General features: G+C 40.5%; 2 protein-coding genes across 3 annotated transcripts in view; one reads left to right on the top strand and one right to left on the bottom strand.

The window, feature by feature from the left end:
• The window catches only part of LOC138958404 (uncharacterized), a 5,163-nt gene extending 2,818 nt beyond the window's left edge, over window positions 1–2,345 (top strand). For both annotated transcript variants that reach the window (XM_070329545.1, XM_070329544.1), the window contains exons 3-4: window positions 587–683; window positions 1,158–2,345. In XM_070329545.1, the coding sequence (XP_070185646.1) occupies window positions 587–683; window positions 1,158–1,254 (194 nt within the window). In that variant the 3' untranslated portion in view covers window positions 1,255–2,345. The remainder of the gene's footprint in view (window positions 1–586; window positions 684–1,157) is intronic.
• A 2,460-nt stretch (window positions 2,346–4,805) lies between these two features.
• Window positions 4,806–27,500, bottom strand: part of LOC138952231 (neurogenic locus notch homolog protein 1-like) — a 32,252-nt gene continuing 9,557 nt past the window's right edge. Inside the window, exons 16-44 of the mRNA XM_070323851.1 lie at window positions 27,276–27,365; window positions 27,005–27,094; window positions 26,730–26,819; window positions 25,999–26,088; window positions 25,732–25,821; window positions 25,455–25,544; window positions 24,681–24,770; window positions 24,360–24,449; window positions 23,995–24,084; window positions 23,736–23,825; window positions 23,001–23,090; window positions 22,059–22,148; window positions 21,015–21,104; window positions 20,224–20,313; window positions 19,556–19,645; window positions 18,225–18,323; window positions 17,102–17,191; window positions 15,208–15,294; window positions 14,091–14,189; window positions 13,413–13,502; window positions 11,994–12,080; window positions 10,879–10,977; window positions 10,202–10,291; window positions 9,521–9,607; window positions 9,053–9,151; window positions 8,375–8,464; window positions 6,485–6,562; window positions 5,772–5,897; window positions 4,806–5,146 (exon numbers count right to left, since the gene is read on the bottom strand). Of these exons, the coding sequence (XP_070179952.1) occupies window positions 5,061–5,146; window positions 5,772–5,897; window positions 6,485–6,562; window positions 8,375–8,464; window positions 9,053–9,151; window positions 9,521–9,607; window positions 10,202–10,291; window positions 10,879–10,977; window positions 11,994–12,080; window positions 13,413–13,502; window positions 14,091–14,189; window positions 15,208–15,294; window positions 17,102–17,191; window positions 18,225–18,323; window positions 19,556–19,645; window positions 20,224–20,313; window positions 21,015–21,104; window positions 22,059–22,148; window positions 23,001–23,090; window positions 23,736–23,825; window positions 23,995–24,084; window positions 24,360–24,449; window positions 24,681–24,770; window positions 25,455–25,544; window positions 25,732–25,821; window positions 25,999–26,088; window positions 26,730–26,819; window positions 27,005–27,094; window positions 27,276–27,365 (2,657 nt within the window). The 3' untranslated portion in view covers window positions 4,806–5,060. The remainder of the gene's footprint in view (window positions 5,147–5,771; window positions 5,898–6,484; window positions 6,563–8,374; window positions 8,465–9,052; window positions 9,152–9,520; window positions 9,608–10,201; window positions 10,292–10,878; window positions 10,978–11,993; window positions 12,081–13,412; window positions 13,503–14,090; window positions 14,190–15,207; window positions 15,295–17,101; window positions 17,192–18,224; window positions 18,324–19,555; window positions 19,646–20,223; window positions 20,314–21,014; window positions 21,105–22,058; window positions 22,149–23,000; window positions 23,091–23,735; window positions 23,826–23,994; window positions 24,085–24,359; window positions 24,450–24,680; window positions 24,771–25,454; window positions 25,545–25,731; window positions 25,822–25,998; window positions 26,089–26,729; window positions 26,820–27,004; window positions 27,095–27,275; window positions 27,366–27,500) is intronic.

The following is a 27,500-nucleotide window of genomic DNA, read 5'->3' as shown; positions in this document are numbered from 1 at the left end:
CTGGGGACCATTTTTTTCAGTTTTGGTGTGATTGTATGTATTCAATGTTTCATATAATTATTTTTACTAAAATCTTTCGGCAGTCAAGGGGTTTTAAGGTTAAATTCGCCAACAAAATCTCCAAAATGGTGTTTTGAATACTATATTTCTATTTCTATTTCTACCAGCGACTGCGATTTCTGTCACGTTATAAAAATGCATAAGCTTAGCAGTGACGTGTGTGTGCGTGTGTGTGCGCGTGTGTGTGCGCGCGCGTGTGTGCGTGCGTGTGTGTGCGTGTGTGTGTGTGTGTGTGTGTGTGTGTGTGTGTGTGTGTGTGCGTGTGTGTGTGTGTGTGTGTGTGTGTGACTTGAGGCGAGGAAGCTTGAGTGTATACTGCTAGTGTTAGTGAATGCATTTTTATACTTATGCTGTCCAGTGTTGTTTTAAAATAATGCTGTTGATCAGTTTGTTGATGCGTGTGTTGGTGTAAATGGCTGGATTCAAATGTTTCTTAACCGCAATGTCATCACAAATTCCCAACCTTGGGCAATTAAAGATTCTGTATTCTGTATTCTGTATACCGTTTATCTTGCATGTATTTCAGCGTCATGCAACAAAAAGTGTGAGGATGCGTCGATGATGGACATCTTCTGTGAGGACGAGTGTTTGGAGGATGACTTCATGGCTCAGTATAGATCACAGTAAGTGGCGACGCAATCACATGCATCTGAACCTATGTTATGAATGTGAATATCAAAACGAAAACTGTTCTGCACGTAGTACTTAATTTGTCACATTAAGTCAAGTTTTGACTGAATGTTTTCAGACAGACCGCGAATCGAGACGAGGGTAGTGTTAGTGTTAGTGTGTGTGCGTGCGTGCGTGAGTGTGTGCGTGCGTGAGGACGTGCGTGCGTGTGTGTGAGCGTATTTCTTAGTACGATTAGCTTATTGTTTTCAGACAGAGTATGACAGTAGCGTGCACACACACACACCAAATAACACACACACACACACACGCACGCACTCACATACACGCGCACTCTTTGTCTCTGCCCTCTCTCTCTCTCTCTCTCTCTCTCTCTCGCTCTCTCTCTCTCCTCTCTCGTTTACTTTGCTACTGCCCTGTATGGATATACGCTTTACACCTACCTGGACTTGTTCTGTGTGTTACAGACTGCCAGACCTCACCCCACAAGACTCGGGCATTTTTCAAGGGATCCCCGGCTTTGGCGACGATGATGAAGCTGACGAAGAAGGCATGGACGACTAACAGAGACGATTAAAATGCTGCATTAATGCACATTTCTTCTCGTGAAAATTGTTCTGCTGAATTGATCAGATCTGCCCATGGAAAAAAACCATCCCTCCATGAGAGAGGAATGAAACAATAAATCAACTTCATGACCGCTTCCTGTGCATATTAAGGCCCCACAAAAATAGTCTGTTTACGGTATCCCGACCGACCCTATTTTTTTTCGCGCGACCCTAGACTTTTTGTGGCATTTGGAGAAGAAATTTTTTTTTAACAAAAATCTTTGTTTTTTGGCAAAATAACTTAAAAATAAGGTATTTTGAAAAGAAAAAAAATTCCGACCTACCGACCCTATTTTGTTTGCCTATGTTACCGTAAACATACTATTTTTTTTGTTGGCTTAACAAAAAATTCCTGCTCTGCACAGAAAGGAGTCAGGCTGTTGGTTTTTGGTATAATATGTTCAAGTGAAGGGATGACCATGTCGCAAGTAAAGGTCTGACCAGATCTGGTATGGTGAGCCAAATCGTTTACACGTGAACAACTGTGCCTTTCACACCGTTTGCTTTGAAGGCTCGCAAAACGCAGAAATCTGAACTGTGCAAGACTCTGTCATCCCTTTGTCAATCAGAATCACCGTGTGTTTTGTATTTTCTAATTTAAAAAAAAAACATCTCTGCTCCTGCTTCTTAAAAGCATTGCTTAATAGTGAAACACACTGTCATTGATTTAGAAATCGCCAACAGTACAGTATTTATCATTGTATTAACAGAAAAAAACACTTTTTGTTTCCCAGAATTTCTTACGTTTTTTGCTGGAATATTATGTGCTGTAGTAACTTCTTAGACTGTGCGAGTAATTGACGTACTAAGCTTCGTGCCGTTAACCATATTATATATAATTCAGGTTCTTCATGTACGAGAAGTAGGTTAACAGAGAACGTGTCTGCTTTTTGGCTAAGGAAGCATACTTATCGGAAGGAACCACCCTGTTCTCTGCCCCTTGTCTTGAAGTTGTGTTCACAGGGCACTCTCTTGCTTCGTCTGCATATTGCTAACAAAACCCGTGTAATGCATGCCTAGAATTTGTGGTAAACGCACCTGCTACAGCGTTTCTTGTTGACGTTGTGTGTGTGTGTGTGTGTGTGTGTGTGTGTGTATGTGTGTGTGTGTGTGTGTGTGTGTATGAAAGCGCGTGATTGTGTGTGTGTTCTCTCTCCCTGATTGTCTCTGTCTCTGTCTGTCTGTCTGTCTCTCTCTCTCGGCCTGCAATAAACAGCAACAAAACAACAAGCAAAACCCCTCAACATTAAAGAGATCATGCTTTCATTCAACGCATTAAACGTACACAAACACAGGAACGTTTCGGTTTTACTGCAAAACTGGTCAGCACACGAAAGCAATTTATCCAAACATGATAAGAACATCTGATTATTTAACCTCTATATATAAACTTGGCCAAAAAGTTATTGCAACAAATTTTGCACGCTAAGAAAAGCATTAAAACACAATTCATTTTAGTTGATCTTTATATGCTCGATAAGGTAATTATGTCAGCTGTTCATATCATGTGTCCGATTGATGGTACTGTGTATAAGCATCCCGTGACAGCCTGTCAAACAAGGTCACCCCCAAAAATCGACCTGATAAAAACCATAGCCCCGTATTTCAAAATCTGCAAAAAATCAGAATATGCACAAACCAAACACTTCTGACTATCATTGAAAAGGCCATTCCATTTTTTTATGCACATTACTTCTCTAGTCTTTATGTAGCCTTTTGTCAAGGGCGGTAGGTGTCAACCGTTTCAGAGGCCAATAAAGGCACGTTTTGCGGCCATTTTTTAGGGGTCCTTCATCCAAAGAGTTGCTCAAGTTCTCAATGATTTGCTTTGGAAATTTCAGAAGTTATGACCAATAGGCTGACCAAAATCTGTGTTGCTTTTTGCGAATGTGTATACTAAGCGATTTACATCTGTAAGTTACACAAAGTGTACACAAAATCTCACCGGGATATTACAACACTTATCTCGTCTTCTATAACTCCCTTCTCTGTTCTTCCCATTATCATGCATAACCCTTTTCTATTTGTGTTTTCATGCGTTTTAACTCTCTGTTCGCATTTTCGCTTAAACGTGAAACGTTGTCAATCTACTAAATATGGGCTTCTTGCAGCCATGAAACCAACATCGAATGAGAACAATTAACGAAGGCACAGAGAGAACAGTTAAAAAAAACTATAATTAGTAACTGTTGAAATTAACACTTTCTTTTATTTGGACGGAATCACAACCTAACCACAGACTGATAATTTATGAAGTTATGATATGTAGTAGACGAAAAACAGAGCTGTGTAACTAGGCGATAATCTAAACTAGACACTAGCATTAACACTTATGTACCTATGTTTAGTTCACTTACAAAAGTCTACATGAAGATGTTTCTTATATACAATATTTTTTGTAAACATTGCTTTTAGAGAGAGAGAGAGAGAGAGAGAGAGAGAGAGAGACAGAGACAGAGACAGAGAGACAGACAGACACACAGATAGACAGACAGACAGACAGACAGACAGAGACAAAGACAGAAAGATAGAGAGAAACACAGAGAGAGAGAGAGACAGAAAGAGAGAGAGGGAGACACCGTTTTGTGTACAGCTATTACGACTTACAGTGAAAACAAAACGTTAAACCATCAATACATATGAATGTAAAAACAATTAAGCTTGTGACCTTAAACGTATTACAGAGTCAGTGGTCTGCACAGTGTTGTTGGCTAGACTTCACTGTTGCCTTCATCACACCTCTATATGGTGCTCGTCAACGGCAGAGTAAAACAGTACATAGAGAATTATTATAAAATACTAAAAACATTAATATAAACATTCCAATCGCATCTCCACAGTAACAATTTTTAACATGTTGCATTTCCATATTAATTACAAACAATGGTATGCAAATGAATGAAACACAAACTATAACATTGATAATACGTTGTGTGATGTGCTGTTATTATTATTGTTATTGTTATTATTCCACTGAATTCAATTAACTGTTCAATCTGTTAAGAAACATAATAACGATGATAACCGTTGTCATACTTCAAGAAACACCATTGAAGCATTTACAAGGCGTACAACACAGTTAATAAACAGTACCAAAACACATGTCCGTTTCCAAAGCAATAGACATCTTAATCATAAAGCAGTACGTTTCAAAACTATTTTAGAACGTGCAGCTTCGGTAAAGATCGTGTTCGCCTTTTTTCACACGATGCCGTCGTACAATTTGAATATTCTTCTTCTTCTTGTCGTTCGCTTGAATATTCTAAATGCTCACAACCACAAAACCTACTGAATAACCAGTTTTGTGGTTGTTGCTTTTTCATTTCGTTAGTGTTTGTGTGTGTGTGTGTGTGTGTGTGTGCGTGTGTGTGTGTGTGTGTGTTTGCGTGTGTGTGTGTGAGAGAGTGTGTGTGTGTGTGTGTGTGTGTGTGTGTGTGTGTGACTGTGTGTGTGTGAGTGCGTGTGGGTGTATGTGTGTGTGTGTGTGTGTGTGTGTGTTGGTTTGTGAATGTGTGTGTACGCGTGTGTGTGTGTGTGTGTGTGGGTGTGTGTGTGTGTGTGTGTGTGTGTGTGTGTGTGTGTGTGTGTGTGTGTTGGTTTGTGAATGTGTGTGTACGTGCGTGCGTGCGAGCGTGCATGTGTACGTGCGTCATTGCGTGAAGATTCAGAAATGATACGTGACATAATGTTGAACTTTTTAGAAAATAAAAGGTTCGATTGATCACTTGAACTTGGACTGATGTGCTGCGGCCACAAGATCCCTTATCCAACAACGCCAGCAAGGCAACGGCCGGCAATGATGGCTCCAAGTAACAACAATAAGATGGCGCGAAGACCCTCAGCACCAGCTGAAAAACAGAAGAGCGAAGTGAACGCTGCGATGAGAGAAAACAACCGTAACTTACCGTCAGTTGCACAGCATGATTACCCTAATTGAAATTGCTGTCGTTCAAAATAAAAACACGCTGACAACTTACAGGATGTACACGTGATAACTGCACGTCCTTACGTTCTTTAATTTTCACTAGAAAATTTAACAAAGAACCAAAAACGATGAACAAATTAAACAGAATGCACTCTGGGGCGAAGTGGTGTAGTGTATGACAAAATTACATTGCACAATGATTCTATGGTGTTCAAAGTACCTAAAAATGCTGAGAACCCAAACCAATGTCGTGCACACTCTGGCCTTCAATGAACTGAAATTCCTTTGCTCTCTTAACCCGTGTAGGGGCAACATGCGTTTGTTCATAATCATGCCCAAAAAAGCACACACACACACACACACACACACACACACACACACACACACACACACACACACACACACACACACACACACACACACAACAACAACAACAACAATGTGTTGGCAAAAGAAGCTGATTTTAATCAGTCCCTCTACTGAAACACCTTAACTTTGTTGTTTGTATGCACTCCAACTCCCAGCTATTCAGCTAAACAAAGACTCACAGCATTTTCCGGAGGGAAGTTCCATGAAGTCTTCGTCACAGGAACATGTCTTGGGATTGCTTCCCGTGCACTGAGCGTTCTTGACACAGTCTCCAGACTGCGTGCATGTCTTCTGTGCCTGGGTTTCTGTAACGCAGTCACATCTATGATGATGTAGGAGTGAACGAGAACGAGGAAGAGAAGGAGAGGGACGATGATGAGTTAAATCCACAAAACGAATATCGTATCTCAAAGCAACCCAAAACATCATATAAAACTACACAAATATTCCTCCTTTACCGCAAACTACCTTGTAAACTCCCAGTTTCGAGCAAACGCCCACTCCCTACTTATGATCGAAATTGGTGCATAAGGGGGGTGGGCGTTTACAAGGTAGTTTACGGTACTTTTTATTCTTAGTACTCCTCCTTCTCCTCCTCCCAACATTACTACCACTGCCACCTATACTACAGTTGAACCTGCCCTGGAGGCCACCTGTCCATAAAGACCACCTGCCCATTTAAACCACCCCAAAGGATCCCCGACGGTTTTTACGACTATGTAAATCACCTGTCCATAAAGACCACCTGTCTAAAGCGACCACTTTTGCTCAGTCACTTGGGTGGTCTCTTTAGACAGGTTCTACTGTACCACCATCACCACCGTCCCTACTACCGCTGACTACTCGTTTCTACAGGTGCAAACTTGACCTCTGTGTGGACTGTGATACTCACTGCACTTCCTGTCCTCACACAGGGCGGTTTGTGTGCAGGTGTCAGTAGTTCCGGTGCAGTTGCTGTTCACCAAAAGTTCTGAAAAGGACAACTCTCTCATCATTAAAAGGACACATCTCTCATTATTAAAAGGACAACTCTCTCATCATTAAAAGGACAACTCTCTCATCATTAAAAGGACAACTCTCTCATCATTAAAAGGACAACTCTTTCATCATTAAAAGGACAACTCTCTCATCATTAAAAGGACAACTCTCTCATCATTAAAAAGACAACTCTCTCATGATTAAAAGGACAACTCTCTCATCATTAAAAGGACACATCTCTCATTATTAAAAGGACATCTCTCATTATTAAAAGGACAACTCTCTCATCATTAAAAGGACAACTCTCTCATCATTAAAAAGACAACTCTCTCATGATTAAAAGGACAACTCTCTCATCATTAGAAGGACACATCTCTCATTATTAAAAGGACATCTCTCATTATTAAAAGGACAACTCTCTCATCATTAAAAGGACACATCTCTCATTATTGAAAGGACAGCTCTCTCATTATTAAAAGGACAACTCTCTCATTTTTCAAAGGACACATCTCTCATTATTTATTGGCTGTTTTGGAAACAAGTGCAATCTTCATCGTAAAAGGAACCCTTTATGCATTCAAATCTATATCTGGTTCTAATCTGTCTGGGGTATTCTTCGTAGGTACTTCTACCAAAGTTATATACTAAAGTTTGTTGCTACCGCAATCAAATCGTCTGCACCTTTCCTTAAAGTGAAACGTCTACTTACGTCATTAAAAGAAGATGACTAGTGTCCACTTTTTTTTCTGTACAATGACTCATATTCATGCACAATAGTTTAAGAGAATGAAAGTTTCGCATCGCATTTTGCCTCTGAAATTGAAAAACATTTTAGAGTCCTTAAAAGACCCTCAGAACCAAATTTAAGACGCCATTCAACAACATAATCATCTTATTATAAGCATTATCCAAAGATTAAAAAAATTATACAGACAACAGAGTATTCATTGCCCATTAAGGTAACCGAGTAATGCCACTTGTTATCTACTTTCCCTCTGCATAGACCGAATGCACGTTTGCCGTCTTACCGATTCTTGAGGTTTTTAAATCTCAAGTTTGTAATGGTAACTGTACCACAAAGAAGGTACCTTCACACGGAAGACAGGCGCTTTAAAAACAAGAGGCGAAGCCATCAAGGCTCACGTAAGAAATCGACAAACAGTAACACAAACTCAATCACTCCGTCACACATACACACACACACACACACACACACACACACACACACACACACACACACACACACACACACACACACACACACACACACACACACACACACACACACACAGAAAGAGCATAGGTGAAACTGTGCAAGAAAGCGAGACACTAGATCTAGATCTGTCTGTCTGCATGTACACTAGTCTCGGCCCGCTCAAAATAATAATGACCGAGACTTTCAGTACTTCCTTCGCGTGACGTCTAACCCTCTTACGTCATAATGTGACGTCAATGTAATGTGACGTCTTCAAATGTTAGAGTTTCTACCACAGACATACACACGCACGCACGCACATACGCTCGCACGCACAGACAGACAAAGTTACGATCGCATAGGCTACACTTACGTGAGCCAAAAACGACATTTCAATCACATGGCATACTTTACAAACCATGGTTATTTTTTACAAACTTTTAAATACCTAATTTGGGAAGTTAATTTATTTTAAGGTTTTTTTAGTTTTTTTTAAAGGACCAACATTTATTTGAAGGAATTGAAGATCATCTGCACAATTGCCAGATACACAGATAGTTTATTCCATGATCGCTGAGTCAAATGGAGCTAAATTTTGAAAGAACTTACTGCATTTCTTGCTACCATCAGCACCTTCACAAACTGCGTTAGTCTGGCAGTGACTCGCATCCGCATTGCAGTCTGCTCCTGCTGCCAGTTCTAAATCACAAACGCACACAAATCAAAAACTATACAACCAGGCACATAAGTACTCACCACTAACCCAAGCACACACCCGCACATGTGCGGATTTAACAGATTCATTCTGTATCAGTACAACAATCCTGAATGGTGTCGTCAATCACATTATGGAAAACGTGGCATCACGTGCCAAAGGTTGAAAGTACGTGTTAGCTGACCCATGTTACAGCAAGAAATGATCGCCAAAACAGGATTGGTGAGAGTCAAAGGAAGCTACTTAGAAATAAGATGCACTGAAATAATTACGAGAATTCACAAACATTTCATGTAACATCTTTAAGCAATACCAAAAAAAGCATCTACGTATTAATTTCGAGCTAAAGAGAGCATTCTTATCTGATATTACCCATTCTTGGCTTAAGGTTGTGTATTGTTCGACAGGTGAGACATGTTTTAACATGTTAGTGTTCTCATAGAAGAAAAAATACAGCTACACGTTGTTTTACTAATGTGAATCATTTGACCATTGACAGTTAACAAATGACCTTAGAGAAGAACCAGAGAGGTTTCATACAATGAGTTTAACGGTAACACACAAATACTCACTGCATATTTTGCTGTTATCTACTTGAGTATCGCACACAGTGCCAGTCTTGCAGACAGAACTTGCATCAGCGCAAGATTCGCCTGCTTCCATTTCTATTTCTGAAAAACAAAAGGGAAAATGTCAAGTGAAGGTCACGGCTAATAGGCTAAGTCAGTTTAGCTGCACTGTGGTAATGTGTCTTTCTTTCTTGTTTACTTTTTTTGAAAACTGATTTTTACTTTTTGGGGGTTTACATCCATTATCTTCCAAAATACAAGTGCACCATCGAGGTGTTTTTTCATAAGAGACATGTAAACTTTGCTACGAACCCATTACTGACGCATTTCAAGTCACAAATCTATCACGTACCTCAGGTAGTGCGCATCACTATTGCAACATTTATAAGAGCGTGATTTGATAAACGAAGGGAAACAAGAACATGATTTACTACTAGTATTCTTTAGCTAGTGTGTGTTGATGATACTCACTGCAAGTCTTGCTATCCTGGCTTCCCTCACAAACCGCGTTACTTCTGCATTCATCAGTACTTGTGCATGACTGCCCAGCTTCCAGTTCTGTAAAAAGAAAGAAAAAAGGTAAGCAAACAAGGGCTAGTTGTTCTTGTCAACGATTGCTTGAATAATCCCCTTGCTGACCTCACCTAATCGAGTGTGTTTGGTCTGCACGTACTACCCGCCAACTAGTATTGGTACCTTTAGTGATTGAGTTTGGTCTGCATATTTGCTTAAGTGTGAGAACAGTTTTGAAAGTTTTGGATTAACACATGCTGTTCGGAAATGTCTTGCTCTTGTTCACCGTCATAACAAATTTGGTCTATCAACATCATCTACCTTTCTTAAATATCCTCAAATGGCAAAGTGTGTCGCACAACACACCAGGACACACACACACACACACTGACACGCAACGTTGAACCATTTAAAAGACTAAAAGGTTTTCTTAGAGTGCCTAGTAAAGACTGGGAGTGTCCATGCACTTTCTTTCAGTAAAATAGCTCATATCCATTTAAACTACTTCTAGAGGTTACAAAACAAACGACCAACATTTATTTAAAGGAATTGACGCTCATCCTCATGGTTTTCTTTACCATAACACCGTTTATTCTATGATGACTCAAACAAATAGAACCACATTCTGAAAGAACTTACTGCATTGTTTGCTACCATCAGCACCTTCACAAACTGTGTTAGTCTGGCAGTGACTGGCATCCGCATTGCAGTCTGCTCCTGCTGCCAGTTCTAAATCACAAACGCACACAAATCAAAAACTATACAACCAGGCACATAAGTACTCACCACTAACCCAAGCACACACCCGCACATGTGCGGATTTAACAGATTCATTCTGTATCAGTACAACAATCCTGAATGGTGTCGTCAATCACATTATGGAAAACGTGGCATCACGTGCCAAAGGTTGAAAGTACGTGTTAGCTGACCCATGTTACAGCAAGAAATGATCGCCAAAACAGGATTGGTGAGAGTCAAAGGAAGCTACTTAGAAATAAGATGCACTGAAATAATTACCAGAATTCACAAACATTTCATGTAACATCTTTAAGCAATACCAAAAAAAGCATCTACGTATTAATTTCGAGCTAAAGAGAGCATTCTTATCTGATATTACCCATTCTTGGCTTAAGGTTGTGTATTTTTCGACAGGTGAGACATGTTTTAACATGTTAGTGTTCTCATAGAAGAAAACATACAGCTACACGTTGTTTTACTAATGTGAATCATTTGACCATTGACAGTTAACAAATGACCTTAGAGAAGAACCAGAGAGGTTTCATACAATGAGTTAACGGTAACACACAAATACTCACTGCATATTTTGCTGTTATCTACTTGAGTATCGCACACAGTGCCAGTCTTGCAGACAGAACTTGCATCAGCGCAAGATTCGCCTGCTTCCATTTCTATTTCTGAAAAACAAAAGGGAAAATGTCAAGTGAAGGTCACGGCTAATAGGCTAAGTCAGTTTAGCTGCACTGTAGTAATGTGTCTTTCTTTCGTGTTTACTTTTTTTGAAAACTGATTTTTACTTTTTGGGGGTTTACATCCATTATCTTCCAAAATACAAGTGCACCATCGAGGTGTTTTTTCATAAGAGACATGTAAACTTTGCTACGAACCCATTACTGACGCATTTCAAGTCACAAATCTATCACGTACCTCAGGTAGTGCGCATCACTATTGCAACATTTATAAGAGCGTGATTTGATAAACGAAGGGAAACAAGAACATGATTTGCATCATTGTCGCCATGTGCCATAGGTTCGAAACAGTAAGCCAACGTTTTCTACAACTCAACAATTGGTGACCAAAAAAAGTGTGTGACATCTTAAATCTAGTAAAAGACGGGCGCAGTGGCCTAGTGGATAAGACATCGGCCTCCTAATCGGAAGGTCGTGAGTTCAAATCCCGGCCGCTACCGCCTCGTGGTTTAAGGGTGCAGATTTTTCTGATCTCCAAGGTCAACTTATGTGCAGACCTGCTAGTGCGTCTTCGTGTGTACACGCAAGCACAAGAAGAAGTTAACACGCAAAAGATCCTGTAATCCATGTCAGAGTTCGGTGGGTTTTAGAAACACGAAAATACCCAGCAAGCTTCCCCTCGAAAGCGGCGTATGGCTGCCTAAATGGCGGGGTAAAAACGGTCATACATGTAAAATCCCACTCGTGCAAAAACATGAGTGAACGTGGGAGTTTCAGCCCATGAACGAAGAAGAAGAGGAAATCTATTACGTCCTTAAATAATCCTCAATCACAAAACGTAATTTGCAACAGGCACTTCACACTTTGCTCCGGTATGGCTTTCTAGTGTCAGTATGGCCATCCCCTACGTTGTTTGATAAACATATGATATGAAATAGTTCATATGCATTGTAAAAGTGACTACTACTAGTATTCTTTAGCTAGTGTGTGTTGATGATACTCACTGCAAGTCTTGCTATCCTGGCTTCCCTCACAAACCGCGTTACTTCTGCATTCATCAGTACTTGTGCATGACTGCCCAGCTTCCAGTTCTGTAAAAAGAAAGAAAAAAGGTAAGCAAACAAGGGCTAGTTGTTCTTGCCAACGATTGCTTGAATAATCCCGTTGCTGACCTCACCTAATCGAGTGTGTTTGGTCTTCACGTACTACTCGCCAACTAGTATTGGTACCTTTAGTGATTGAGTTTGGTCTGCATATTTGCTTAAGTGTGAGAACAGTTTTGAAAGTTTTGGATTAACACATGCTGTTCGGAAATGTCTTGCTCTTGTTCACCGTCATAACAAATTAATTTGGTCTATCAACATCATCTACTTTTCTTTCTTTCTTTATTTGGTGTTTAACGTCGTTTTCAACCACGAAGGTTATATCGCGACGAGGGAAAGGGGGGAGATGGGATAGGGGAAAGGGGGGAAGATGGGATAGAGCCACCTGTCAAGTGTTTCTTGTTCACAAAAGCACCAATCAAAAAATTGCTCCAGGGGCCTGCAACGTAGTACAATACATGACCTTACTGGGAGAATGCAAGTTTCCAGCACAAAGGACCAAACACTTCTTACATACCGCTTGACCAAAATCCTTACAAACATTGACCATGTTAATAATAATAATAATAATAATAATGGAAACTTATAGAGCGCTTACCTAGAAGCTCTAAGCGCTTTACAATGACATTGCTATACACATGTACAAGAACCACTTAACAAGAGTAAAAGGAGAAACAGAATCCGTTAGTCGCCTCATACGACATGCGGGGTGCAGAGAAATAAGGATGTGGAAAAGAAGACTTTTGGTAAGTGAAATAAAGGTGATGGATCCAGTCAGGTAAATAAGACAACAAGAAAAGAATTGGAAAACTGCAGGGAATAGTAGGGAGAGTTTTCTTGGAAGGAAATATAGGTGAAAGGACTGGTAAGGCAGAAATAAGACAAAAGAAGAGAAGAAACAGAACCGTTAGTCGCCTCTTACGACATGCTGGGTAGCATCGGGTAAATTCTTTCTAGTCCCAACCAATATGGGACTCCCCCTAACCCGCGGGGGGTATCTACTTTTCTTAAATATCCTCAAATGGCAAAGTGTGTCGCACAACACACCAGGACACACACACACACACACTGACACGCAACGTTGAACCATTTAAAAGACTAAAAGGTTTTCTTAGAGTGCCTAGTAAAGACTGGGAGTGTCCATGCACTTTCTTTCAGTAAAATAGCTCATATCCATTTAAACTACTTCTAGAGGTTACAAAACAAACGACCAACATTTATTTAAAGGAATTGACGCTCATCCTCATGGTTTTCTTTACCATAACACCGTTTATTCTATGATGACTCAAACAAATAGAACCACATTCTGAAAGAACTTACTGCATTGTTTGCTACCATCAGCACCTTCACAAACTGTGTTAGTCTGGCAGTGACTGGCATCCGCATTGCAGTCTGCTCCTGCTGCCAGTTCTAAATCACAAACGCACACAAATCAAAAACTATACAACCAGGCACATAAGTACTCACCACTAACCCAAGCACACACCCGCACATGTGCGGATTTAACAGATTCATTCTGTATCAGTACAACAATCCTGAATGGTGTCGTCAATCACATTATGGAAAACGTGGCATCACGTGCCAAAGGTTGAAAGTACGTGTTAGCTGACCCATGTTACAGCAAGAAATGATCGCCAAAACAGGATTGGTGAGAGTCAAAGGAAGCTACTTAGAAATAAGATGCACTGAAATAATTACCAGAATTCACAAACATTTCATGTAACATCTTTAAGCAATACCAAAAAAAGCATCTACGTATCAATTTCGAGCTGAAGAGAGCATTCTTATCTGATATTACCCATTCTTGGCTTAAGGTTGTGTATTGTTCGACAGGTGAGACATGTTTTAACATGTTAGTGTTCTCATAGAAGAAAAAATACAGCTACACGTTGTTTTACTAATGTGAATCATTTGACCATTGACAGTTAACAAATGACCTTAGAGAAGAACCAGCGAGGTTTCATACAATGAGTTTAACGGTAACACACAAATACTCACTGCATATTTTGCTGTTATCTACTTGAGTATCGCACACAGTGCCAGTCTTGCAGACAGAACTTGCATCAGCGCAAGATTCGCCTGCTTCCATTTCTATTTCTGAAAAACAAAAGGGAAAATGTCAAGTGAAGGTCACGGCTAATAGGCTAAGTCAGTTTAGCTGCACTGTGGTAATGTGTCTTTCTTGCTTGTTTACTTTTTTTGAAAACTGATTTTTACTTTTTGGGGGTTTACATCCATTATCTTCCAAAATACAAGTGCACCATCGAGGTGTTTTTTCATAAGAGACATGTAAACTTTGCTACGAACCCATTACTGACGCATTTCAAGTCACAAATCTATCACGTACCTCAGGTAGTGCGCATCACTATTGCAACATTTATAAGAGCGTGATTTGATAAACGAAGGGAAACAAGAACATGATTTGCATCATTGTCGCCATGTGCCATAGGTTCGAAACATTAAGCCAACGTTTTCTACAACTCAACAATTGGTGACCAAAAAAAGTGTGTGACATCTTAAATCTAGTAAAAGACGGGCGCAGTGGCCTAGTGGATAAGACATCGGCCTCCTAATCGGAAGGTCGTGAGTTCAAATCCCGGCCGCTACCGCCTCGTGGTTTAAGGGTGGAGATTTTTCTGATCTCCAAGGTCAACTTATGTGCAGACCTGCTAGTGCGTCTTCGTGTGTACACGCAAGCACAAGACGAAGTTAACACGCAAAAGATCCTGTAATCCATGTCAGAGTTCGGTGGGTTTTAGAAACACGAAAATACCCAGCAAGCTTCCCCTCGAAAGCGGCGTATGGCTGCCTAAATGGAGGGATAAAACCGGTCATACATGTAAAATCCCACTCGTGCAAAAACATGAGTGAACGTGGGAGTTTCAGCCCATGAACGAAGAAGAAGAAGAAATCTATTACGTCCTTAAATAATCCTCAATCACAAAACGTAATTTGCAACAGGCACTTCACACTTTACTCCGGTATGACTTTCTAGTGTCAGTATGGCCATCCCCTACGTTGTTTGATAAACATATGATATGAAATAGTTCATATGCATTGTAAAAGTGACTACTACTAGTATTCTTTAGCTAGTGTGTGTGTTGATGGTACGCACTGCAAGTCTTGCTATCCTGGCTTCCCTCACAAACCGCGTTACTTCTGCATTCATCAGTACTTGTGCATGACTGCCCAGCTTCCAGTTCTGTAAAAAGAAAGAAAAAAGGTAAGCAAACAAGGGCTAGTTGTTCTTGCCAACGATTGCTTGAATAATCCCGTTGCTGACCTCACCTAATCGAGTGTGTTTGGTCTACACGTACTACCCGCCAAGTAGTATTGGTACCTTTAGTGATTGAGTTTGGTCTGCATATTTTCTTAAGTGTGAGAACAGTTTTGAAAGTTTTGGATTAACACATGCTGTTCGGAAATGTCTTGCTCTTGTTCACCGTCATAACAAATTAATTTGGTCTATCAACATCATCTACTTTTCTTAAATATCCTCAAATGGAAAAGTGTGTCGCACAACACACCAGGACACACACACACACACACACTGACACGCAACGTTGAACCATTTAAAAGACTAAAAGGTTTTCTTAGAGTGCCTAGTAAAGACTGGGAGTGTCCATGCACTTTCTTTCAGTAAAATAGCTCATATCCATTTAAACTACTTCTAGAGGTTACAAAACACACGACCAACATTTATTTAAAGGAATGGACGCTCATCCTCATGGTTTTCTTTACCATAACACCGTTTATTACACCCCCGGTATAGGGGTGTGTATAGGTTTCGGTCGATGTGTTTGTTTGTTTGTTTGTTTGTTCGTTTGACGGACAGACAGGAGCAACAGATTCAGACAACCAACCGCAAGATCCACACGCTACAGAAATTCGTTCATTCCATCTGCAATTCACATCTTCAATTCTCAGGTGGGGCGTTGATGCTGGTGTTGTCGCTCTGATGCACGGGGTCAGTGTTCTGTATTGTTTCAGTATTGTTGATTTTGTTTTGCATTCTACTCTCTTAGACAATATGTGATAACCGGCAAGGTGCTGACTTTCTTTTGTGCATTGTTGATGGTGAATGCATGTTAATTTATTTTTAATATACTTTCTTATGTGATAACCAATGTACTATATTTTCTCAGGACAAAGAACAAATGTTTATTTTGAATGTTTTATGTATGTTATTATTACGGACACAAACGCTCAGCAATGTAATTTCTCTTTTAGAGATTAATAAAGTTATTGTATTGTATTGTATTGTATTGTATTGTATTGTATTGTATTGTATGTTTGTTTGTGTTCGCAAGTAGATCTCAAGAATGAACGGACCGATCGTCACCAAACTTGGTGAACAGGTTCTATACATTCCTGAGACGGTCCTTACAAAAATTGGGACCAGTCAAACACACGGTTAGGGAGTTATTGGTGGATTTTGGTTTTTTGGGGGGATCAACTACGGCATAACTCTTCCTTATCTTCTCCATGTTTTCAGCGTTTACCTCCCTTCCTTCGTATGGTGCACTATAGTATGAGGGGGCATCTTCGGATATTCCCGGCGTTCTGTTACTATTTTTAGAAGGTCACCGCAGTGTCCAGAACGTAAATTGGACCCGTAAATTATCCTCACTGTAAAAGTGCAAAGGTCGAATCAATTTATAGCCACGCGAAAAATACACTGTCATCTATCTCTCTATATATACGGCTTCTCTGTGTTTGTGTGTGTGTGTGTGTGTGTGTGTGTGTGTTTGTCTCTCTCTATGTGGGCAACACCTGTGGATTGTTCAGTTCTGTTTGTGATGTGGTCTGGCGGCTATTGTGTATGTACTGGCCTTCCTTTGAGAAGCCATAACAGTTCAAAAGGGCTTAGAGATAAGCTCTAAATTGCTCAATCCTGAGCAGTGAGAATGGTTATTTCCCTTTGACCAACGGGGGTGTTTTTCCTATCGGAGGAATTTCTTGTTCTATGATGACTCAAACAAATAGAACCACATTCTGAAAGAACTTACTGCATTGTTTGCTACCATCAGCACCTTCACAAACTGTGTTGGACTTGCAGTGACTGGCATCCGCATTGCAGTCTGCTCCTGCTGCCAGTTCTAAATCACAAACGCACACAAATCAAAAACTATACAACTGCACGCACACTTACCGAGGGTATTCACCACTTACCCAAGCACACAAATCCGCACACGCGCAGATTCAACAGATTTATTCTGTACCAATACACAAATCCTGAATGGTGTTGTCAATCACATTATGGAAAACGTGGCACCATGTGCCAAAGGTTGAAAGTACGTGTAAGCCGGCCCATGTTACAGCAAGGAATGATCGCCAAAAAACAGATTGTTGCCAGTCAAAGGAAGCTACTTAGAAAAAGATGCAATGAAATAATTACGAGAATTCACAAACATTTCACCAGGGCGGGAATGTAGCTCAGTCGGTAGCGCGCTGGATTTGTATCCAGTTGGCCGCTGTCAGCGTGAGTTCGTCCCCACGTTCGGCGAGAGATTTATTTCTCAGAGTGAACTTTGTGTGCAGACTCTCCTCGGTGTCCGAACACCCCCGTGTGTACACGCAAGCACAAGACCAAGTGCGCACGAAAAAGATCCTGTAATCCATGTCAGAGTTCGGTGGGTTATAGAAACACGAAAATACCCAGCATGCTTCCTCCGAACGCGGCGTATGGCTGCCTAAATGGCGGGGTAAAAACGGTCATACACGTAAAAGCCGTGGGAGTTTCATCCCATGAACGAACAAACAAACAAACAAACATTTCATGTAACATCTTTCAGAATATCAAAAAAACATTACAGTATTCATTTCGAGCTGAATTGAGCATTTTTTTTATCGTACAGTCGAACTTGTCTAAAGAAACCACCCAAGGGACTGGGCAAACGTGGTCTCTTTAGACAGGTGGTCTCTTTATATGATTTATATAGTCGTAAAAACCGTCGGAGATCCTTTGGGGTGGTCTTAATGGGCAGGTGGTCTTTATGGACAGGTGGTCTTTATGGACAAAATACAGCTACACGTTGTTTTACTAATGTGTATTAATTGACCATTGACGACAGTCTACAAATGACTAGAAGGTTCCATACAATGAGTTAACGGTAACACAGCAATACTCACTGCATATTTTGCTGTTATCTACGTGAGTATCGCACACAGTGCCAGTCTTGCAGACAGAACTTGCATCAGCGCAAGATTCGCCTGCTTCCATTTCTATTTCTGAAAAACAAAAGGGAAAATGTCAAGTGATGGTCACGGCTAATAGGCTAAGTCAGTTTAGCTGCTGTAGTATTATGTCTCTAGCTCTGTTTCTTCTCCCCTTTATTGGCAATATGATCTTACATTTTTTACGTTGGTTAGATACATTGGTTTCCAAACTACAAGCGCACCGTCAAGGTGTTTTCTTTTACAAGACAGATGAAAACTCTAATACGAATCTACAACTGACACATTCTAAGTCACAAATATATCACGTACCTCAGGTAGTGCGCGTTACTATCCCAACATTTGAAGAAAAAAAATTAGATTTGGGTCATTGTCGAAATGTAGCACAGGTCAGCCAATGTTTCTACAACTGAAGAATTGGACACCAAAAAAAGTGCGTGACATCTTATGCAGCATTGCAACAATGATCCAAATCATGTTCTTATGAATGTCGCAATGCTGCATAGGGTCCGACAGTGCAAGCCAACTTTTTTTCCAACTAAACTATTGGACACACAAAAAGTGCATGACATTTGAAATCCATTTAGTCATTAAACAATCCTCAATCACAGGACGTAATTTGTAACAGACGATTCACAATTTGCACGATCTGGGTTTTAAGTGTCAGTATTGTCATCCACTGCCTTGCTCAATCTGGTTTTTAAGTGTCAGTATGGTCATCCCCTGCGTTGCTCAATCTGGGTTTTAAGTATCAGTATGGTCATCCCCTTACGTTGCTCAATCTAGGTTTTTAAGTGTCCGTATGGTTATCCCAAACATTGCTCAATCTGGGTTTTAAGTGTCAGTATAGTTATCCCCTACGTTGCTCAATCTGGTTTTAAGTGTCAGTATGGTTATCCCCTGGCCCTACGTTGCTCAATTTGGGTTTTCAGTGTCAGTATGGTTATCCCCTATGTTGTTTAATCTAGGGTTTAAGTGTCAGTATGGTTATCCCCTACGTTGCTCAATCTGGGTTTTAAGTGTCAGTACGGTTATCCCCTATATTGCTTAACCAGGATTTTTAAGTGTCAGTATAGTCATCCCCTGCGTTGTTCGCTAAACATCTCAAGGCATTCTCTAGCTAGTGTTTGTTGAGGATTCTCACTGCTAGTATTGCTATCCTGGCTGCCCTCACTCAAACACACACACACACACACACACAAACACACACACACACACACCCACACACACACACACACACACACACACACACACACACACACACACATACACACACACACACTTACTGCATGTCTTGCTACCATCAGCACCGTCACAAACTGTGTTGGTCTTGCACTGAGAGGCATCTGCGTTGCAGTCCTCTCCTGTTTCCAGTTCTAAATAACAAACGCACACAAATCAGTTCAACAATCTTCAATGTCGGTGTTTTTAAAATCACATTATCAACTCGGCAAAACAAGTATTGCAACCATTTGTGTACCCTTTGTACAACATATATTTCAGTGTCATTTGATTCAAACGTTCCATACCGATTTGGGGGCTACCCAATTTTTCCACCCATTTTAGTACCCATTTTGGATAGCCAAGTGGACTGTCTTTAACAGCAGAGATGGCAGTATAGTTATCACCTACGTTGGTTACTCTGGGATTAAAGTGTCAGTTTGGTCATCCCCTACGTTGCTTAATCTGGGAGTTGTTTTTGTTGGAATGGTCATCCCCTATGTTGCTTAATCTTCGCTTTCAGTGTCAGTACGGTCAGCCCCTACGTTGTTTAATAAATATCTCATATGGAATTGTTTAAACTTATTGTAAAAGTGACTACTACTAGCATTCTTTAGCTAGTGTTTGTTGAGAATAGTCACACAAACATACACACACAAACACACACACAAACACACACACACACACACACACACACACACACACACACACACACACACACACACACACTTACTGCATGTCTTGCTACCATCAGCACCGTCACAAACTGTGTTGGTCTTGCACTGGGAGGCATCTGCGTTGCAGTCCTCTCCTGTTTCCAGTTCTAAAAAACAGACGCACACAAATCAGTTCAACGATCTACAATGTGGGTGTTTTTTAATCACATTATCAACTCGGCAAAAAAAGTATTGCAACCATTTGTGTACCCTTTGTACAACATATATGTATGTGTCATTTGATTTAAACGTTCCTAGACGATTTGGGGGGGGGGGGGGTACCAAAGTTTTGCAACCATTTTCGTACCTATTTTAGATAGCCAAGAGGACTGCTTTTAATGGCAGAGATGGGGGGGGGGGGGATACCGAAGTTTTGCACCCATTTTCGTACCTATTTTAGATAGTCAAAAGGACTGCCTTTAACAGCAGAGATGGCAGTTTAATTATCCCCTACGTTGGTCAATCTGGGATTAAAGTGTCAGTTTGGTCATCCCCTACGTTGCATAATCTGGGTGTTTTTTTGTCAGCATAGTCATCGCCTATGTTGCTCAATCTTCGCTTAAAGTTTCAGAACGGTCACCCACTACGTCGTTTAATAAATACCTCATATGAAATAGTGTAAACTCATTGTAAAAGTGACTACTACTAACATTCTTCAGCTAGTGTTTGTTGAGGATAGTCACTGCAAATCTTGCTATCCTGGCGGCCCAGACACATACACACACACAAACAAACATACAAAACACACACACAAACACACACACACACATACACAAACACACACACCTACATACACACATACACTTACTGCATGTCTTGCTACCAACATCACCCTCACAAACTGTGTTGGTCTTGCACTGAGAGGCATCTGCGTTGCAGTCCTCTCCTGTTTCCAGTTCTAAATAACAAACGCACACAAATCAGTTCAACGATCTTCAACGTGGGTGTTTTTAAAGCATATTATCAACTCGGCAAAAAAAAAGTATTGCAACCATTTGTGTATACTTTGAACAACATATATTTAAGTGTAATTTGATTCAAACGTTTTAAGCCGATTTTGGGAGTACCCAAGTTTTGCACCCATTTTCGTACCCATTTTAGATAGCCAAGTGGACTGCCTTTAACAGTGGATATGGCAGTATAGTTATCCCCCACGTCTGGTAATCTGGGATTAAAGCCATATGTACTCGATGACTATACACGCTAATTGCTTTACCAACAGCTGGAGACATGCTAAATTAAGTTCCCTGCAAGATATTGTGGTCTAGGACCCCTTAAATGTTGAGATATTTGAATTTTTATTTTGATCTAGATCGTCCTATTTATAGATTTGCCAACAGAGGGAACGTTGACGCAAGGGAAATAACTCCGCGTCTTTGTTGACATCCTCACTTTTTCAGAGGCTAGAACAAGCTGTAATGCATGTATATGGTCCGCGCATGGCGACATATCGTCATTACATGGTCTTATGGTGCGTTTAACATCGATTATGGGCAAACTACACTTTGTAAACACGGGAGCGGGTACATATGCCTTTAAAGTGTCAGTTTGGTCATCCCCTACGTTGCTTAATCTGTGCGGTTTTTTGTGTCAGAATGGTCATCCCCTATGTTGCTCAATCTTCGCTTTAAGTGACAGTACGGTCACCCCCTACGTTGTTTAATAAATATCTCATGTAAAATAGTTTAAACTCATTGTAAAAGTGACTACTACTAGCATTCTTTACCTAGTGTGTGTAGAGGATAGTCACTGCACGTCTTGCTATCCTGGCTGCCCAAACCCACACACACACAAACACACACACACACACACACATACACACATACACATATATATACACACATACACTTACTGCATGTCTTGCTACCATCAGCACCGTCACAAACTGTGTTGGTCTTGCACTGGGAGGCATCTGCGTTGCAGTCCTCTCCTGTTTCCAGTTCTAAAAAACAGACGCACACAAATCAGTTCAACGATCTACAATGTGGGTGTTTTTTAATCACATTATCAACTCGGCAAAAAAAGTATTGCAACCATTTGTGTACCCTTTGTACAACATATATGTATGTGTCATTTGATTTAAACGTTCCAAGCCGATTTGGGGGGTACCGAAGTTTTGCACCCATTTTCGTACCTATTTTAGATAGTCAAAAGGACTGCCTTTAACAGCAGAGATGGCAGTTTAATTATCCCCTACGTTGGTCAATCTGGGATTAAAGTGTCAGTTTGGTCATCCCCTACATATATTTCTGTGTCATTTGATTTAAACGTTCCAAGCCGATTTGGGGGGTACCGAAATTTGGCACCCATTTTCGTACATATTTTAGATAGCCAAGTGGACTGCCTTTTAACGGCAGAGATGGCAGTTTAGGTAACCCCAACGTTGGTCAATCTGGGATTAAAGTGTCAGTTTGGTCATCCCCTACGTTTCGTAATCTGTGGGATTTTATTTCTTCAGAATGGTCATCCCCTATGTATGGTGCTCAATCTTTGCTTTAAGTGTCAGTACGGTCACCCATTACGTCCTTTAATAAATATCTTATAAATTATGAAATAGTTTAAGCTTATTGTAAAAGTGACTACTACTAGTATTCTTTAGCTAGTGTTTGTTGAGGATAGTCACTGCAAGTCTTGCTATCCTGGCTGCCTGGACACACACACACACATACACACACACAAACATACAAAACACACACACAAACACACACACACATACACACACACACACACACACACACACACACACACACACACATACACACACACACACACATACATACAAACATACACTTACTGCATGTCTTGCTATCAACATCACCCTCACAAACTGTGTTGGTCTTGCACTGAGAGGCATCTGCGTTGCAGTCCTCACCTGTTTCCAGTTCTAAATAACAAACGCACACAAATCAGTTCAACGATCTTCAATGTGAGGGTTTTTAAATCATATTATCAACTCAGGCAAAAAATTATTGCAACCGTTTTTGTACCATTTCTACAACATAATTATATTTACGTGTTAATTGATTCAAACACACACACACAATCAATCAATCAATCAATGAGGCTTATATCGCGCGTATTCCGTGGGTACAGTTCTAGGCGCTCTGCAGTCATGCCGTGTGAGATGAAATTTTATACGGCCAGTAATTGCAGCCATTTCGGCGCATATTTACCTTTCACGGCCTATTATTCCAAGTCACACGGGTATAGGTAAACAATTATTAACTGTGCCTAAGCAATTTTTGCCAGGAAAGACCCTTTTGTCAATCGTGGGATCTTTAACGTGCACACCCAATGTAGTGTACACGGGGGGGAGTTCGGACACCGAAGAGAGTCTGCACACAAATTTGACTCTGAAATAAATTTCCGCCGAACCTGGGATCGAACTCACGCTGACAGCGGCCAACTGAATACAAATCCAGCGCGCTACCAACTGAGCTATATCCCCGCCCCACACACACACACACACACACACACACACACACACACACACACACACACACACACACACACACACACACACACTTACTGCATGTCTTGCTACCATCAGCACCGTCACAAACTGTGTTGGTCTTGCACTGAGAGGCATCTGCGTTGCAGTCCTCTCCTGTTTCCAGTTCTAAATAACAAACGCACACAAATCAGTTCAACGATCTTCAATGTGAGGGTTTTTAAATCATATTATCAACTCAGCCAAAACATTATTGCAACCGTTTTTGTACCCTTTGTACAACATAATTATATTTACGTGTCAATTGATTCAAACACACACACACACACACACTTACTGCATGTCTTGCTACCATCAGCACCGTCACAAAATGTGTTGGTCTTGCACTGAGAGGCATCTGCGTTGCAGTCCTCTCCTGTTTCCAGTTCTAAATAACAAACGCACACAAATCAGTTCAACGATCTTCAATCTGGGTGTTTTTAATCACATTATCAACTCCACAAAAAAAGTATAGCAACCATTTGTGTACCCTTTGTACAACATATCTTTCTGTGTCATTTGATTTAAACGTTTCAAGCTGATTTGGGGTTTACCGAAATTTTGCACCCATTTTAGATAGCCAAGAGGACTACCTTTAACGGCAGAAATGGCAGTTTAGTTACACACACACGCACACACACATACATACAAACATACACTTACTGCATGTCTTGCTATCAACATCACCCTCACAAACTGTGTTGGTCTTGCACTGAGAGGCATCTGCGTTGCAGTCCTCACCTGTTTTCAGTTCTAAATAACAAACGCACACAAATCAGTTCAACGATCTTCAATGTGAGGGTTTTTAAATCATATTATCAATTCAGCCAAAAAATTATTGCAACCGTTTTTGTACCCTTTGTACAACATAATTATATTTACGTGTTAATTGATTTAAACACACACACACACACACACACACACACACACACACACACACACACACACACACACACACACACACACACACACACACACACTTACTGCATGTCTTGCTACCATCAGCACCGTCACAAACTGTGTTGGTTTTGCACTGAGAGGCATCTGCGTTGCAGTCTTCTCCTGTCTCCAGTTCTAAATAACAAACGCACACAAATCAGTTCAACGATCTTCAATGTGGGTGTTTTTTTAATCACATTATCAACTCGGCAAAAAAAGTATTGCAACCATTTGTGTACCCTTTGTACAACATATCTTTCTGTGTCATTTGATTTAAACGTTTCAAGCCGATTTGGGGTTTACCAAAATTTTGCACCCATTTTAGATAGCCAAGAGGACTGCCTTTAACGGCAGAGATGGCAGTTTAGTTATCTCCTACGTTGGTCAATCTGGGATTAAAGTGTCAGTTTGGTCATCCCCTACGTTGTTTAATCTAGGGATTTTTTTTGTCTGCATGGTCATCCCCTGTGAATTGGTGCTCAATCTTCGCTTTAAGTGTCAGTACGGTAACCCATTACGTTGTTTAATAAATATCTCAAATGAAATAGTTTAAATTCATTGTAAAAGTGACTACTACTAACATTCTTTCGCTAGTGTTTGTTGAGGATAGTCCCTGCAAGTCTTGCTATCCTGGCTGCCTAGACACACACACACACACACACACAAACATACAAAACACACACACAAACACACACACACACACACACACACTCACACATACACACACACACCCACACACACACACACACACCCACACACACACACACACACACATACTTACACACACGCACACACACATACATACAAACATACACTTACTGCATGTCTTGCTATCAACATCACCCTCACAAACTGTGTTGGTCTTGCACTGAGAGGCATCTGCGTTGCAGTCCTCACCTGTTTTCAGTTCTAAATAACAAACGCACACAAATCAGTTCAACGATCTTCAATGTGAGGGTTTTTAAATCATATTATCAACTCAGCCAAAAAAGTATTGCAACCGTTTTTGTACCCTTTGTACAACATAATTATATTTACGTGTTAATTGATTCAAACACACACACACACACACACATACACACACACACACACTTACTGCATGTCTTGCTACCATCAGCACCGTCACAAACTGTGTTGGTCTTGCACTGAGAGGCATCTGCGTTGCAGTCCTCTCCTGTTTCCAGTTCTAAATAATAAACGCACACAAATCAGTTCAACGATCTTCAATGTGAGGGTTTTTAAATCATATTATCAACTCAGCCAAAAAATTATTGCAACCGTTTTTGTACCCTTTGTACAACATAATTATATTTACGTGTCAATTGATTCAAACACACACACACACACACACACACACACTTACTGCATGTCTTGCTACCATCAGCACCGTCACAAACTGTGTTGGTCTTGCACTGAGAGGCATCTGCGTTGCAGTCCTCTCCTGTTTCCAGTTCTAAATAACAAACGCACACAAATCAGTTCAACGATCTTCAATCTTGGTGTTTTTAATTATATTATCAACTCCGCAAAAAAGTATAGCAACCATTTGTGTACCCTTTGTACAACATATCTTTCTGTGTCATTTGATTTAAACGTTTCAAGCCGATTTGGGGTTTACCAAAATTTTGCACCCATTTTAGATAGCCAAGAGGACTGCCTTTAACGGCAGAGATGGCAGTTTAGTTATCTCCTACGTTGGTCAATCTGGGATTAAAGTGTCAGTTTGGTCATCCCCTACGTTGTTTAATCTAGGGATTTTTTTTTTGTCTGCATGGTCATCCCCTGTGAATTGGTGCTCAATCTTCGCTTTAAGTGTCAGTACGGTAACCCATTACGTTGTTTAATAAATATCTCAAATGAAATAGTTTAAACTCATTGTAAAAGTGACTACTACTAACATTCTTTAGCTAGTGTTTGTTGAGGATAGTCACTGCAAGTTTTGCTATCCTGGCTGCCTAGACACACACACACACACACACAAACATACAAAACACACAGACAAACACACACACACACACACACACACACACACACATACACACACACACACACACACACACACGAACACACACATACATACAAACATACACTTACTGCATGTCTTGCTATCAACATCACCCTCACAAACTGTGTTGGTCTTGCACTGAGAGGCATCTGCGTTGCAGTCCTCACCTGTTTTCAGTTCTAAATAACAAACGCACACAAATCAGTTCAACGATCTTCAATGTGAGGATTTTTAAATCATATTATCAACTCAGCCAAAAAAGTATTGCAACCGTTTTTGTACCCTTTGTACAACATAATTATATTTACGTGTTAATTGATTCAAACACACACACACACACACACATACACACACACACACTTACTGCATGTCTTGCTACCATCAGCACCGTCACAAACTGTGTTGGTCTTGCACTGAGAGGCATCTGCGTTGCAGTCCTCTCCTGTTTCCAGTTCTAAATAATAAACGCACACAAATCAGTTCAACGATCTTCAATGTGAGGATTTTTAAATCATATTATCAACTCAGCCAAAAAATTATTGCAACCGTTTTTGTACCCTTTGTACAACATAATTATATTTACGTGTCAATTGATTCAAACACACACACACACACACACACACACACACACTTACTGCATGTCTTGCTACCATCAGCACCGTCACAAACTGTGTTGGTCTTGCACTGAGAGGCATCTGCGTTGCAGTCCTCTCCTGTTTCCAGTTCTAAATAACAAACGCACACAAATCAGTTCAACGATCTTCAATCTTGGTGTTTTTAATTATATTATCAACTCCGCAAAAAAGTATAGCAACCATTTGTGTACCCTTTGTACAACATATCTTTCTGTGTCATTTGAT

This window comes from Littorina saxatilis, linkage group LG2 (assembly GCF_037325665.1).
Source record: "Littorina saxatilis isolate snail1 linkage group LG2, US_GU_Lsax_2.0, whole genome shotgun sequence".
Classification (NCBI taxonomy): domain Eukaryota; kingdom Metazoa; phylum Mollusca; class Gastropoda; order Littorinimorpha; family Littorinidae; genus Littorina; species Littorina saxatilis.
The sequence above is the reverse complement of the archived record's forward strand: the minus strand, read 5'-3'. Positions and strand labels throughout refer to the sequence as shown.